Below are 13,841 nucleotides of genomic sequence, written 5' to 3' on the forward strand. Positions count from 1 at the left end.
CATGGCTAAGAAAAGGCAATATATACAGTGAGACGGAAGGATTCATGATTGCAATACAGGATCAAACAATAAACACCAGATATTACAGCAAGCATATTATTAAAGATCCCAATACCACAACAGATAAATGCAGACTTTGCAAACAACAAATAGAAACAGTAGATCACATCACAAGTGGATGTACAATACTAGCAAATACAGAATACCCCAGAAGACATGACAATGTAGCAAAAATAATACATCAACAACTTGCCATAAAACATAAACTAATAAAACAACACGTTCCCACATACAAGTATGCACCACAAAATGTACTGGAGAATGATGAATACAAGTTATACTGGAACAGAACCATTATAACAGATAAAACACCACCACATAACAAACCTGACATCATACTCACCAATAAAAAGAAGAAATTAACACAACTAATCGAAATATCCATACCCAATACAACAAATATACAGAAGAAAACAGGAGAAAAAATTGAAAAATACATCCAACTGGCTGAGGAAGTCAAGGACATGTGGCATCAGGATAAAGTTGACGTTATACCGATTATACTATCAACTACAGGAGTCATACCACACAGTATCCACCAGTACATCAATGCAATACAGCTACATCCAAACGTATATATACAACTACAGAAATCCATAATTATTGATATGTGTTCAATAACCCGAAAGTTCCTAAATACAATGTGACATATACCATACAGTTAAAAGGAAGTCACGCTTGATGAAGGTCCGCGTCACTTTCCATTTTTAACCAGACCTAAGGTCTGAGAAAAATAGAAATAATAATAATAATAATAATAATAATAATCTTTTACTACTACTGCAGCTACATTCTAATGAAGCACATTTCTGCTACTAATACATTTCACTGAAACAAAGTCTTAACATAGCAATTAATGAAGTAGTTCAACTAAGGACATGTCAAGATGGAAGTGTAGAAACTTGGCAAAACGGATATTACAGCACTTAAACTTACATTGCAAAATAGGTTGTGACAATTACTTTTAACACTGCATAATTAACCCAAAACTTGTTTCAATTTAATTTGTGTCAATGTTTAGTCATGTTGGCAACACCAGCATTGCTAAGGACATGTAGAGAAACTGAAGGTAGTACATAAATCTCTCAAAACGCCATGAACAACCATACAAAGTATACCACTGCAGGGTATATATTTAATGGTGATTAAGGTTGAAGGAATTATCACAAACAACGCAAAATGAACAAATAAGAGGGACAACACAAAGAAAATGAGATGGCAGAGGAAAGAGAATTACATGTGAGATTACATCTACATCTATAATTAGCAAGCCACCTTACAGTAAGTAGTGATGCGTACTTTGTGTAATACTATCACTTTCTACTATTCCTGTTCCAATCGCGAGTGGTTCGCGGGAAGATAAGACTGCTGGTAAGCCTTCATGCAAACTAAGAGTCTCTCTAATGTTACCTCAATGGTCTTTTCATGAGATATACATAAGAGGGAGCAATTACTGGTTGACTCTTCTAGGAATGTTCATTCTTGGAATTTTAACAGTAAGTCACACAGTGATTCAGAACTCTTCTCTTCCAGTGTCTGCCACTGGAGTTGGCTGAGTATCTCAGTGATACTTTTGCACTTATTGAATGAAACTGTAACTAAAGGCACTGCTCTGATTTGGATCTTCTATTATGTTTCTTCTATCAATCATAGCTGGTACAGATCCCAGACTGACAAGCAATATTCAAATATCAGCGGAACATGGGTTTTGTAAGCTACCTCCCCTGCTGTTTCACTATGTTTCCTGAGGACTCTCCCCATGAATCTCAGTCTGGCATTTGCCTTATCTGCAATTAGATTTATTTGGTTGTTTCACTTTAAACTGCTCCATCTGCATACCCCTAGAGATTTTATAGTGTAACTGCTTCCTGTGATGACTCTGCAATTGAGGAATCATACAGTAATGGCTCTTTCTGTCTATTTATGTTCTATATGTTACATTTTTTAATGTTCATTGTTAATTGCCAGTCCCTGTACCAAGTATTGATCTTCTGCAAGTATTCCTGCAGTTCCCTACAATTATCTCCAGACGTGTCTATGGCCTGGAATCACACTGACTGGAGTAGAGCTGTCTTCAGTGATAAGTCTTGCTTAGAACTGACCAGCAAAGAGGTGTACGGAAACAGTCCAGACAGTGATGGTTTACCAACCTGACTGTCATCCACCATACAGCCTCACAACCAGGAGTGGTACTCTAGGATGCCATTTATTTCGCAGCATGACGCCTCTGGTAGTCATCCGCGGCACCCTTGCAGCACAGCAGTATGTCAACGGTATTCTACAACCCATTTTGTTGTCCTTCAGGGCAAGCCATCCTGGGCTTACATATCATGAAGATAATGCACACTTCCACATGGTGAGAATTTCTATTACTTGTCTTCATGCCGGCTGAACCCTACCTTGGCAAGGTAGCTGGATTTCTGCACAACTTAGAAAGTTTGGAGCGGTATGGGCAGGGACCTCCAACCAGCTTGGGATTTTAACAAACTAAGTTGCCAATTGGACAGAATTTGCCATGATATTCCTCAGGACATCTGACAACTCTTCAATCAATGTGAAGCCAAATATTTGATTGCATAATGGCTAGAGGTGGACCAACGCTTACTGACTTGCTCAATTTGTAAAAAGCTGCTTCTGTTTAATAAACCACCCAATTTTTCTGAAATCGTAATCATTTATTTGTCTGGACCAAATGCATGTATTCATGTTTTACACCTTAACAATGAATACCATCCTCATTAGAGGCCTTTGTTACATTATTTTAGTTGTTACCCTTTTGTTCTATGTCACATTTTTATAAGATTTGAAAAAGGGTAATTACAATGTGCAACAGTGAGAGCAGAATAGCTGGGCTACCCTTGTTTGCAATTATAACTTGTAAGTGCTGCACTGTCACTGTATAAGAAGCTTGAAGAACCTACAGTCTGTACTAATTCTGTTAGCATGCAGCCTACACCTGCAAATAAGCAGGAAGGTAGCAAACACTCACGCTGACACCAGGTAGTTACCAAGTCAAAAGTCTTCCAGAGAGAGAGAGAGAGAGAGAGAGAGAGAGAGAGAGAGAGAGAGAGAGAGAGAGAGAGACTCAATGTGGCCATAGGTGAAGAGCATACAGTGAGAAGCACTAGGAAGTTGTTAATATTACAGACAAAGATAGGATAGTGAGGAATGCAAAAAATTACTCGCGCCCTAAAGCATTTAGAAAAATTGTAACGGTCACACACACACACACACAAAAAAAGTGGATGGTGGTTTACCTAAGTATTTGGGAATTCTCATTAGTTAATTTATTTAGATAATAAATACTACGCACCTTCAGTCTTCCATCTCTTCGAGCAGCACCTCCAGAATTTATTTTGGAAATGAACACACCCTCGTCAGTACGATCAAGTGGATTTCCTCTATGACCCCTGAGACCACCTTTGATATGCATACCAAGTTTCTCTCCTTCAGCTTTTACAATTCGTAGTTCCTGCAGAAATAAATGATTATTGAATAAACACTTCAGTCTACTGTCACATTCATAAAACACTGCACATATTGCATAAAATCTCTATTACTAAGGTGCTGCAGTTTAGCTGCAACTGTAGACTTTGAGAACTGTCCATCACCATCAGCATAAAACATCACGGACTTCAATATTTTTAGCGTCCTTCATATATAAGTAGAGATGTAAACCTTCTGGAAATAGCAATGCTCAACTTAGCGCACTGGATATGTAAGGACACTAGTGATCAGAATACAATGGGATACAAACTGTCAAACTAATCAAAACAATAGCAAACAGTAACTGCCATTCAGCTGTTTACATTTCAGATACCCTTTTTTTTTTTTTTTTTTTTTTTTACAGCCATTCTAGCTTGACACTGTGTCGTGACCCGCTTACAGTTCTGCCACTCTAAGTTATCAACACCTCTTTAATTAAGAAATTCCTGTATGAAGTAATGTGGAGCAGAGTTTATATTCCTCAGAATTTCGTTTATCAGTCATTTTTAAGGCTGTGCTCCATCCCTGCTGACTTATGCATTTTACCTTGTCATAAATGGCATTCATCTTCCATGCACTATACAGCAACAATTTGAATAGTCTGGTCAACATAGTTAATGCTACACATGTATAAACAAGATATGGTACACTCAAGGGAAGCCGAGACTCATATCTTTAACTGGTCATAGCCTATCGGCATACTTTTTTTGTAGAAGGAACGTCGAATTAAGCCTATGCACCCAATGTTGCCTTATGTGGCATTACAGAACAACAGAAGTAAGGATAGTGTCTTACTTTTTTCAGAAGTGTCAGAAGTCTTTCTCAGTATCTGGCTTCTAAATGATGATGTAAGTCAGTCTTATTATAAATGTTTTTTGTAAACATGTGCCCAATATGTTCTAATTCAAACTTCAAATAGTCACATTCTGGAAGTGATAATCTTGAGTTTTAAAGGTCTAAATTGCACAAGAAACTCTGCCATTCTATGTATCAGAAACCTACATACATGAACTTTTACCAAAATGTGAGAAATTTTCATCTATTAGAGAAGAAGAAGGGTGCCTTAAACATATGAATTTACAGAGCAAGAACTATATTAGACAAAAACAATTCTGGGTCCAAACGGAAATACCTTAAGCAGGTATTATGATAAGCAGTTACAAAAAGACTGATATTACATGAGCCATTATCTATCATGGAATAGCTCTGACATGATTGAGGAAACCAAGATACAGTCCACAATTCTTCTACACTGCAGCATCATGTGCTTTTGCCAGCTTTTTTCAAAAATCTTTGAAAAGGCTATGTTCAAGCATTTACTTAAACACCTTAGTGAAAATAACGCACAGTCAAAGCCACAGTTTGAGTTTCTTAAGGGTTCTGATATTGAGGAGGATATTTACACTTACAGTGAAAATGTCCTTAATTCATTAGACAACGAATTAGAGGCAACTGGCATATTCTGTGACCTGTCAAAGGCTTTTGACTGTGTGAGTCACAGCATTCTCTTAAGTATATTAAAATATAAAGGCGTCACTGGTAGTGCTGCAAAGTGGTTTCAGTCACATCTTACTAATAGAAAACAAAATGTGTCATTACGTAACACTACAGCAGTAGGCAATCAGATATCATCTGACTGGGAAGAAATTACATGTGGTGTTCCCCAAGGTTCCATACTAGATCCACTACTTTTTCTTGTGTATATTAATGACCTGCCATCTGTTACATTACCAGATGCCAAGTTTGTCTTATTTGCAGATGATACAAACATTGCAATAAATAGTAAATCAAATATAAATTTAGGAAGGGCAGCTAATCAAATGTTTACTGGCATTAATAAGAGGTTCATAGCCAATTCGCTGTCATTAAACTTTGGAAAGACCCACTATACGCAGCTCAGAACTTCCAAGAGATTTCCTTCCAGTGTGTGTATAAAATATGACGACATGGAAATAGGAGAAGTTGAGAGTGTAAAATTCTTGGGATTACACCTCGATAATAAATTCAGTTGGGAGTGACACTCTAACGAACTGCTAAAATGCCTAAACAAGTCTGTGTTTGCAATGCAAATGATGTCAGACATAGGAGATATGAATATTAAAAAAGTGGCATATTTTGCTTATTTTCACTCCATTATGTCATATGGTATCATATTTTGGGGTAACTCCACAAACCGAGAAAAAATGTATAGATTACAGAAGAGTACAGTAAGAGTAATGTGTAGTGTAAATCCAAGAACATCATGTCGAAACCTATTCAAAGAATTGGGCATACTAACCACAGCTTCTCAGTATATTTATTCCTTGATGAAGTTTGTTGTAAATAATACATCTCTTTTTCCAACTAACTGCTTAGTACACAGTATCAATACTAGGAATAAGAACAATATAAATAAAGATTTAAAATCACTTACTCTTGTCCAGAAACGAGTCCAGTATTCAGCAATGCATATTTCAGTAAGTTACCAGCAACCATTAAGAGTTTAGTTTCTGACAAGGCACAATTTAAACATAATTTAAAAGAATTTTGGTGGCCAACTCCTTCTATTCCATCCATGAATTTCTCAGCAAGTGCAGTAGACCATTTTAATGAAAATTTATTATACTTTAATTTTTGACAATACTTGGTTGTAACAGCCAAGTAACTGCCAACTGTGTGAATGATGGATGTGTGGAAAGCAGATGTAAGTCTTAAGTCTGTAAATAGTGGAAGTTCAATTTTAAATCTTGTACATAATTTGACTGTTCTTAACTGAGGAGCATTGAAATGAATAACTTACTTTAATGTTTGACAATACTTGGTTGTAATAGCCAAGCAACTAGCTACCGTGTGAATGATGCATTTAATGAAAGCAGAGTTATGTATTAAACCTGTAAATCTTAGAAGTCTGATTTTAATTCATGTATATAATTTTACTGTTTATTCACTGAGGATCATTACAATTAATGAAAGCCAAGTTTTTCTAATTAAATTTTTGTAATGTGTTTATCTGTGTTCCACACCCAGGAGGATCCCCTCTTTTGTGGGCCTATGGAATTAATGAATAATTAATCTGATCTAATGCAGCAGTAATCAGTTGCACATGGTGAAACGTGCTGAAACGGGAATTCTAGGTGTCAACAAAGACCAGTGACAAAAGACAACTTAGGCCGCAGGATATCTGGCATGTACTAAATTCTGTGAAAGTGCAGTGTTAACTGTATTGGCCAGACTGTTCAAACTGTAATAGTTGAAAGTTATGCATCATCCAGCCCCACCACAGACAGAGAGAACAACATAAGTCAGTTATGACAGAATTCAGTACAGTAATGAGTAAAAGATAAAGTTCCAATAAACATAGATCCTATACACAATATTTACTACAGTAATTCCTTTTCCTTACAAAAGAGGGGGCAAAAAAATTTTTGGTAACAAGAACTTTTAAGAGAAATTGTTATTGCTGAATACAGGGTGGAAAGCAGGCACTGGAAACAAAATGCTACCACTACACTTGTTGGATTGATCTGACAATGTGGTCTGGTCATGGTTTCCATAGACAGCCAATTTACCAAGTCCATTTTTGCTACAGTCTGAATGGTTCCTGCCTCATACTTATGTATAACAGGGGACAGGCATATTCTCACAATCAATTTTTAACCACTGATGATAATAAGGATGGAAGTCACTTACAGCTTGGAATTAACAACCAAATTTATGAGGCTTAGCAATTGTTCAGAATGTATCCAACAAGACTGCCATGAAAACTTATGGGTCACTGCACATGATACTTTGCTTTATGGTGGCAGTATGCCCTATGTACGAAATAGTAAGTTGTCACGGATTTTGCTTTCCCTATCAGAACTCCACGAAAAACAGAAAATAGAGTATCTGTATCAGTACTAAATTGCTACATTGCAAAAGCTTTCTACTTACTGTGACTGGTATATATTCAATCTCAAGCAGCTTGAAAAAATTGGAACATTTATATTAATAACTGCGAAAGCAAACCAATTGTTACAAAAGCAGTATTGTCAAATAACTATATAATAAAGCTAGTCTTCAAATAATTTAGCACAAGCTGTCTGCTAACCACAAGCAGTCTATCAAAAAAGGGAACTGTAAGACTAATGCTGTTTGTTGACATTAACTAAAATTTTCTTTTCAATGCAGAACTAGAAGATGGCAAAAAAAAAAAAAAAATAAATAAATAAATTTTCATGTACACTTTGAACAGTAATCTGTATGACAGTTGCGTACAAAAGAACATTAACCAGCAAGAACTTAGGAACAAGTTTCTTCATAATCACTGCACAGCAAAAAGAAATATAAATGAAGTTTAGAAAGGAAGACAGGTTACAGTTTAATTCCCCATTGATACTGACAACATCAGAAATAGATAACAAGCTCAGCTGAACAAGGATGGTACAAGAAATTAAATAAAGCCTCTACTGAATTAATGATCCCAGTATTAATCTAAAACGATTTAGAGAATTCATGCAAAACCTCAATCTTCTCTTTTATGTGTAGAGCCCTACCCATTATGTCACTTCAATCATTGGAAATTTAGAGTTTAACAACATGTAGGCATCAACAGCGTTAGAGATAAGACAACACATTACACAGAAGAGTTTAGAAGAATGAATTCTGAATGGCTAGAGAGGAATTTGATCTATTTCTTTCAGAAACAAGTCCAGCACATTACCTGCATTACCCACACATTTAGTATTACAGAAAAACAGTGATCAACCAACATGGAAAAATATTCACCATGTACTGAAGAAACAAAGCAACAAAATAAATAATGTTAATGACTTATTTTCAGTCAAGTCTTAATTTTCCATTACAAAGAGTTCAATATTTCGTACTTTTAATTTGATATTGTTTATGTTTTTACATGACTCTGCCAATCAGCTGGACATTAATGTAACTTCATATCCCAAATTTCAAACATGCCTTCATATAATATTTGGAAAATTCATCTGTCAATAACTTTCTCTCCATGGCTGTTTGTCAAAAAACCAGATATAGCACAATTAAAAAATCAAGATACATGGGCTATTAGTGAAATTGCATAACTCTGTTATTGCTGTTAGCAGCTCATGCAACATCTGATGTCTTGATGCACCTTTCACTATGTTCAACAATAAATTTCCCATTGAAGTAACTGAGCTGACAAGGCAATGTAGGGTGTATGTGTGGTGATGGGGAAGGGGTGGGGGGTCATGGGCCTGTGTAGTCACTGGAGCAGGACATGGTCCAAAAGCTTAGTGATGTTTTCAGTATTGTTTGTGTGCCATTGCCCATTAAATACCTCAACTACAACTATACAAGGAGTTTATCATTTGAACCATCAGCACTCACACAATTACTGTTGTGTTAAAAGTGTGTGGCAAAACACACTGTGTTAAGATGCTGCTATTTGTTTCTTTTTATGGAGGTAAGAAGTTCGAAATATATAACACCTTTGTCCTAATTTATTGGTAGGGACATTAAAATTGTGTTGAAAATAATGCATTATCTCTCACACAGTTTTCATGACAGTTGCAAAATTAGCATTTTCCCCACTTCCATGTAAAAATGTTGTTGATCTGCAAGTTAGTAGTTTACCAATAGGTAACAATTATTTAATAGTGAAATTGGATACAAACATTTTTCTCAAGACTGAATTCATGTATATGCTTAAAATTACCATTCATTTCCCACATAAAGAACACATGCACTAGATGCGACATAAAACAAAAATACCCTACTTCCAATGATCTCACAAAATATCAATTTGATTAACTAACCACATTACACACCTCTCCTAAATGAGTCATTTGTAGTGAGATTTATTGTGCAGAGTTGTCAGGAAATGTGACACTGCTGGATAAAACTGTCATCTCTAACATTTTTTAAAAGCTATACCTCAAGGGTGACAGGTTCCAGTACTCTACATATTCTGTACTTAGTGGAAAAGCAACTTCCCATGAAAGAAGGAAATGTAGACACAGTCAAATGGCTGTTGTAGAACTGAAAGCAGTTTGTCTTACATTTTCAAATATACATTCCAAGCAGTTATTTTCACATTGCAGGGAAGTGTTGACTAATTTGTGGCATAATGTCTCGAAAAAGTCTACTGAAGTTATGGCAATGATTTTGTTTGAAAATCTTTCCACAGTATATGGTTGCAGAGCCATTATTTCTTTTAACTGATTGCATTTAAGAAGATCAATGTTACTGTCTCTTTTTACAATAATGTAAATAAAGTAATAAGTGACGTAATAATGTAATATGACTGATAAGTGTAATATAATTTTCAACCTAACATGGAAAAACAAAAACTACAACCATAAAAATAATATGGTACTTGAAAAATGACCCGTCAAAATATAACACCAACACTGGCAATAAAAAAACCACCTAAATTGGCCATAAAACGAAACTTTTTTTTCTTATCCCAATTTATGTGTCATGTGCAACATTCTTTTCATGTCTGCACTCCCTAATAAAAATTCAAAATAGAAAAAAGCAAACTCATTCAAATTATTTAATAGAAATCAAAATTTTGGTTCCAAATTAGCATGTTCAGAACTAACTATTAAGCTGGAAATACAAAACAGATAAAAAAAATTGAAACACCAAGAAGAAGTTCTCCGAGATAAATGAAAGTTGGTAGATGTGTTTCTACATCTCAAAAATGACATCTATTCCAATTTTGAAACAGTCACAAAAGAGCAGTGCAAGTAGTGTCACTCTGAGGATGCAAATCAGGTTTTCTTTAAATATAGGCTGTAACTGCCATGAGACTGGACAAGGTGAGTTGATGTTGATCAAGAATGCCTTCAAGCAACAAAGGTGACATTATCAGCACCTCGCCAAGTTTAAATGAGGTTGTGTAATAGGGCTATGAGAAGCTGCATGTTCCTCCTGAAATACTGCAGGAAGACTTGGCAGAAATGTAGGCACTGTACATGACTGCTGGCAGCAGTGGTCATGAGAACGTATGACACAAGAAGAAAGGGGGCTCCAGATGGCAATCAGTTACTTGTCAGTTACTTCAGGACAGCTACGAGCCTCACACACTGTAGCCTGCACACCACTGACCCCATACTACCGTGAGACTACTGGCGGAAGTAAAGCTGTGAGGACGGGGCGTGAGTTGTGCTTGGGTAGCTCAATTGGTAGAGCACTTGCCCGCAAAAGGCAAAGGTCCCGAGTTCGAGTCTCAGTCCGGCACACAGTTTTAATCTGCCAGGAAGTTTCATCTTTGACTTCTTTGGTATCAAGTGAGACTAAGGGCTGGGTGGCAGTCTGTTGTGTTGTCCTATGAAAGCTGGTTCTGCCTCAGTGCCAGTGATGGCTGTGTTTTGGTTAAAAAGGGGCCAGTTGGGGGCCTGCAACCAACTTGTCTGCATACTAGACCTGCTGGACCAACACCTGGAGTTAGGTCTAGGTTGCAATTTTGGGTGATGGCAGAAACTCACTCATGGCTATCCCATGCACCATGACTGCAAATTGTATGTCAATCTGCTGATTCAATCTACTGTGCTGCCGTTCATGAACAGAACTCCACAGCGGGTGTTTTCCTACTGGCTATTGCTCGCCCACATACTGCTGTTGTAATCCAGTGTGCTTCACAGAGTGTCAACATGCTGCTTCAGCCTGATTGATCACCAGATCGGTCTCCAATCGAGCACATATGAGACATCAACTACTCCTGTGTCATTCATGGGCAGCATTATCAACCCCTGTATTGGCGGAGCAAGCGTAACAGGCACGGAACTCTGTACCATAAACTACATCCGACATCCGGCACCCATGTGACGCAATTCATGGATGTTTGCATGCTCGAATTCAACATACTGGTGGTTACACCAGTTATTAAATACTAGCATTTCATGTTTGTAATGGTTTTTCTCTCACTTACATTAACCTGTGAACTTGCAACGTTAGCCGAATCACTTAAACATGGCACTTAGACAAATGTATTCCCAAAATTTTATTATTCTACATTAATTATTTTTTGGTGCTGTGATTTTTTTTCCGCACATCAGTCCTCTGATTACTACATAGTCAAAGTTGCTCATTTCCTTTCTTATTTCAAATCATTACCAGTTTCAAATCATTACCACCCAGATACCTCTCTTCCACAATTTCAGTTCCACTACGTCTACTGTTTTACATGAGAACACATCAATGTTCACTTTCCTTTCCCCTGTATTCTGTAGTGGTGGAAACAGAAAGTGTGAACACCTTGATCAAACACTGCCAAACATACTCATGGGTTTCCATGCATAAAGCATATGTTTCTTGAAATTCCATTATCGTGCAATCTTATTTTCAGTATGAAAGAAGTCATTTCTACGTACAAAGAAGAGTGTAGTACATGATAGTGATTGAGTGCATCTAATGCTAATGGAACTTTTCAGGTGAACGTCACAAAACAGCATGCTCAGAGAGCGAATACACACAGATTCTCACCATCTCTCCACTCAAGAAAGTCAAGTCACTGGCATGATTGACAGGAGAGCATCACAGACAGATAGCTGTAGTGTAACGATTACAAAACGAGTGGTGATGAGGAACAAAATGTGGTAAGAGGAGGTGGCATGGATCCTTCCCGAAGGGCTACACTGTGAGAAGAATTTATGGTTGTCTGATGCTCTGATAAATAGGCAGATGACAACAGCTGAAATTTGGTACCAGTTAAAGGCAGTGTGGCACCACCAATTGTCTGGAGCAAATTACTGAAAGCAGGATTGAGATCTCCAGCTGCCAAGAGTTGTTTGCTGCTGACACCATATCACAGACAACGAAGACTGGCATGGTGTAGAGGTATACTCAGCTGGGATAATGAGTGACATTATATGATGTTCAGCAATGAGCTTCACTTTTACTTGTCTGTATGCAACTTGATGAAAGATCACAGGGAAAAGCAGTTCTTGGGACCCACACCTCTCCAAATCCTGAAATAATGTAGTGAGGAGCTATTGGATATGACAAAAAGACTGATTCATTAATGGCTGATGGGAGACTGAATGCTCACCAGACTGGTAAACCCTGACCAGGTTAACAAATGACATGTTCCAGTGGGATATTGTGAGATAGGCATAGGAACTAATTCTTTAAGACTGTTTACTTCCGTGCTACAACAAATGCAACAATGTATGTGCAACCACTGGGAGGTGAGGGGACGGGGTGCAGTGGCGGAAAGGGGGGGGGGGAGATGATGGCGGACATCAGTTCCACATGGAAAAAATTGTTTAATGCCTGTTAAGAAGGGAATATATCTCCAAAGTTTGATAAATAAAGGACTGGTGATCCACAGTGTAACACTGTCCCCTTCTGCCAGTGTATTTCCTTTCACCTTATGGTTTCCTTTCATATGTTTATTTTGGAGTAAAAGCAACCACTCACTGAACAGCTCAGGCAGGGGAGGCGTGCGTGTGTGTGTGTGTGTGTGTGTGTGTGTGTGTGTGTGTGTGTGTGTGAGGGGAGGGAGGCAGGGAGGGGGAGAGGGAGGCAGGAAGGGTGGGAGAAAGGGGAGAGAAGGGGGAGAGGGGGGGAGAGAGGGGGAGGGGGGGGGAGAGAGAGAGAGAGAGAGAGAGAGAGAGAGAGAGAGAGAGAGAGAGAATATATGTTACCCCCACCCCCTCAAAAGCAAAGACATTGTCCACACGCTTAGCAACGATTTCAATCTTAGTTCAATGTTTCAGTTTTAAGCTGAGTGGGTGCCTGCAGCCTTTCCATTATTTGCATATTTAAACAAGATTTTGCATTATTGTGTTTATCTCTCGCCCCCCATTTTTTTTTCCTGATAAAAATTTATGTAAAGAAATATGCACAGTTATGAAGGCATGCCGAAAAGTAAAGCACCAAATACTTTGTGTGTAACTCAAAGCTTAAACAAAATAAACATTACTAATATTCTACAACTTTATTCTTCATGTCTACATACTTACTGCTCAAAATGGTCACTCTTGTGAGCAACTCATTTCTCCCTATTAGAGACCAGTTTTTTGCTATTGTTACAGGAGAATGTTTGACTTTGTTAATGGAACCACATCACCTGTGTTTGCAGCACTTCATTACTATCACAGGGAAGTTCTCGAAGGTGTTCTTTAAGTTTTGGAACATGAATTCAGATGGGACCAAGTTGGGACTCTATGGGGGATGATCAACGATAGTGAGGCATCAAATCGTTGTAGATGTCACAGCGCTCGTGTGTGTTCTGGCAATGTGTGCTGAAGGAGAGGGTGCTCCATGTGTGGATAAACTTTTCAAATTTGAAACTCAATTACAGCTTGCTGTTTCTCATACACCGACTTCATTAC

The 13,841-nt window shown here is 37.7% G+C and overlaps 1 protein-coding gene across 10 annotated transcripts in view; it reads right to left on the reverse strand.

Annotated features, from left to right (window-relative positions):
- The window catches only part of LOC124611222 (protein lap4), a 528,343-nt gene that overhangs the window by 124,890 nt on the left and 389,612 nt on the right, over positions 1-13,841 (reverse strand). For all 10 annotated transcript variants that reach the window (XM_047140227.1, XM_047140228.1, XM_047140229.1 and 7 more), the window contains one exon: positions 3,374-3,532. In XM_047140227.1, the coding sequence (XP_046996183.1) occupies positions 3,374-3,532 (159 nt within the window). The remainder of the gene's footprint in view (positions 1-3,373; positions 3,533-13,841) is intronic.

Source organism: Schistocerca americana, chromosome 1, assembly GCF_021461395.2.
Source record: "Schistocerca americana isolate TAMUIC-IGC-003095 chromosome 1, iqSchAmer2.1, whole genome shotgun sequence".
Classification (NCBI taxonomy): Eukaryota; Metazoa; Arthropoda; class Insecta; order Orthoptera; family Acrididae; genus Schistocerca; species Schistocerca americana.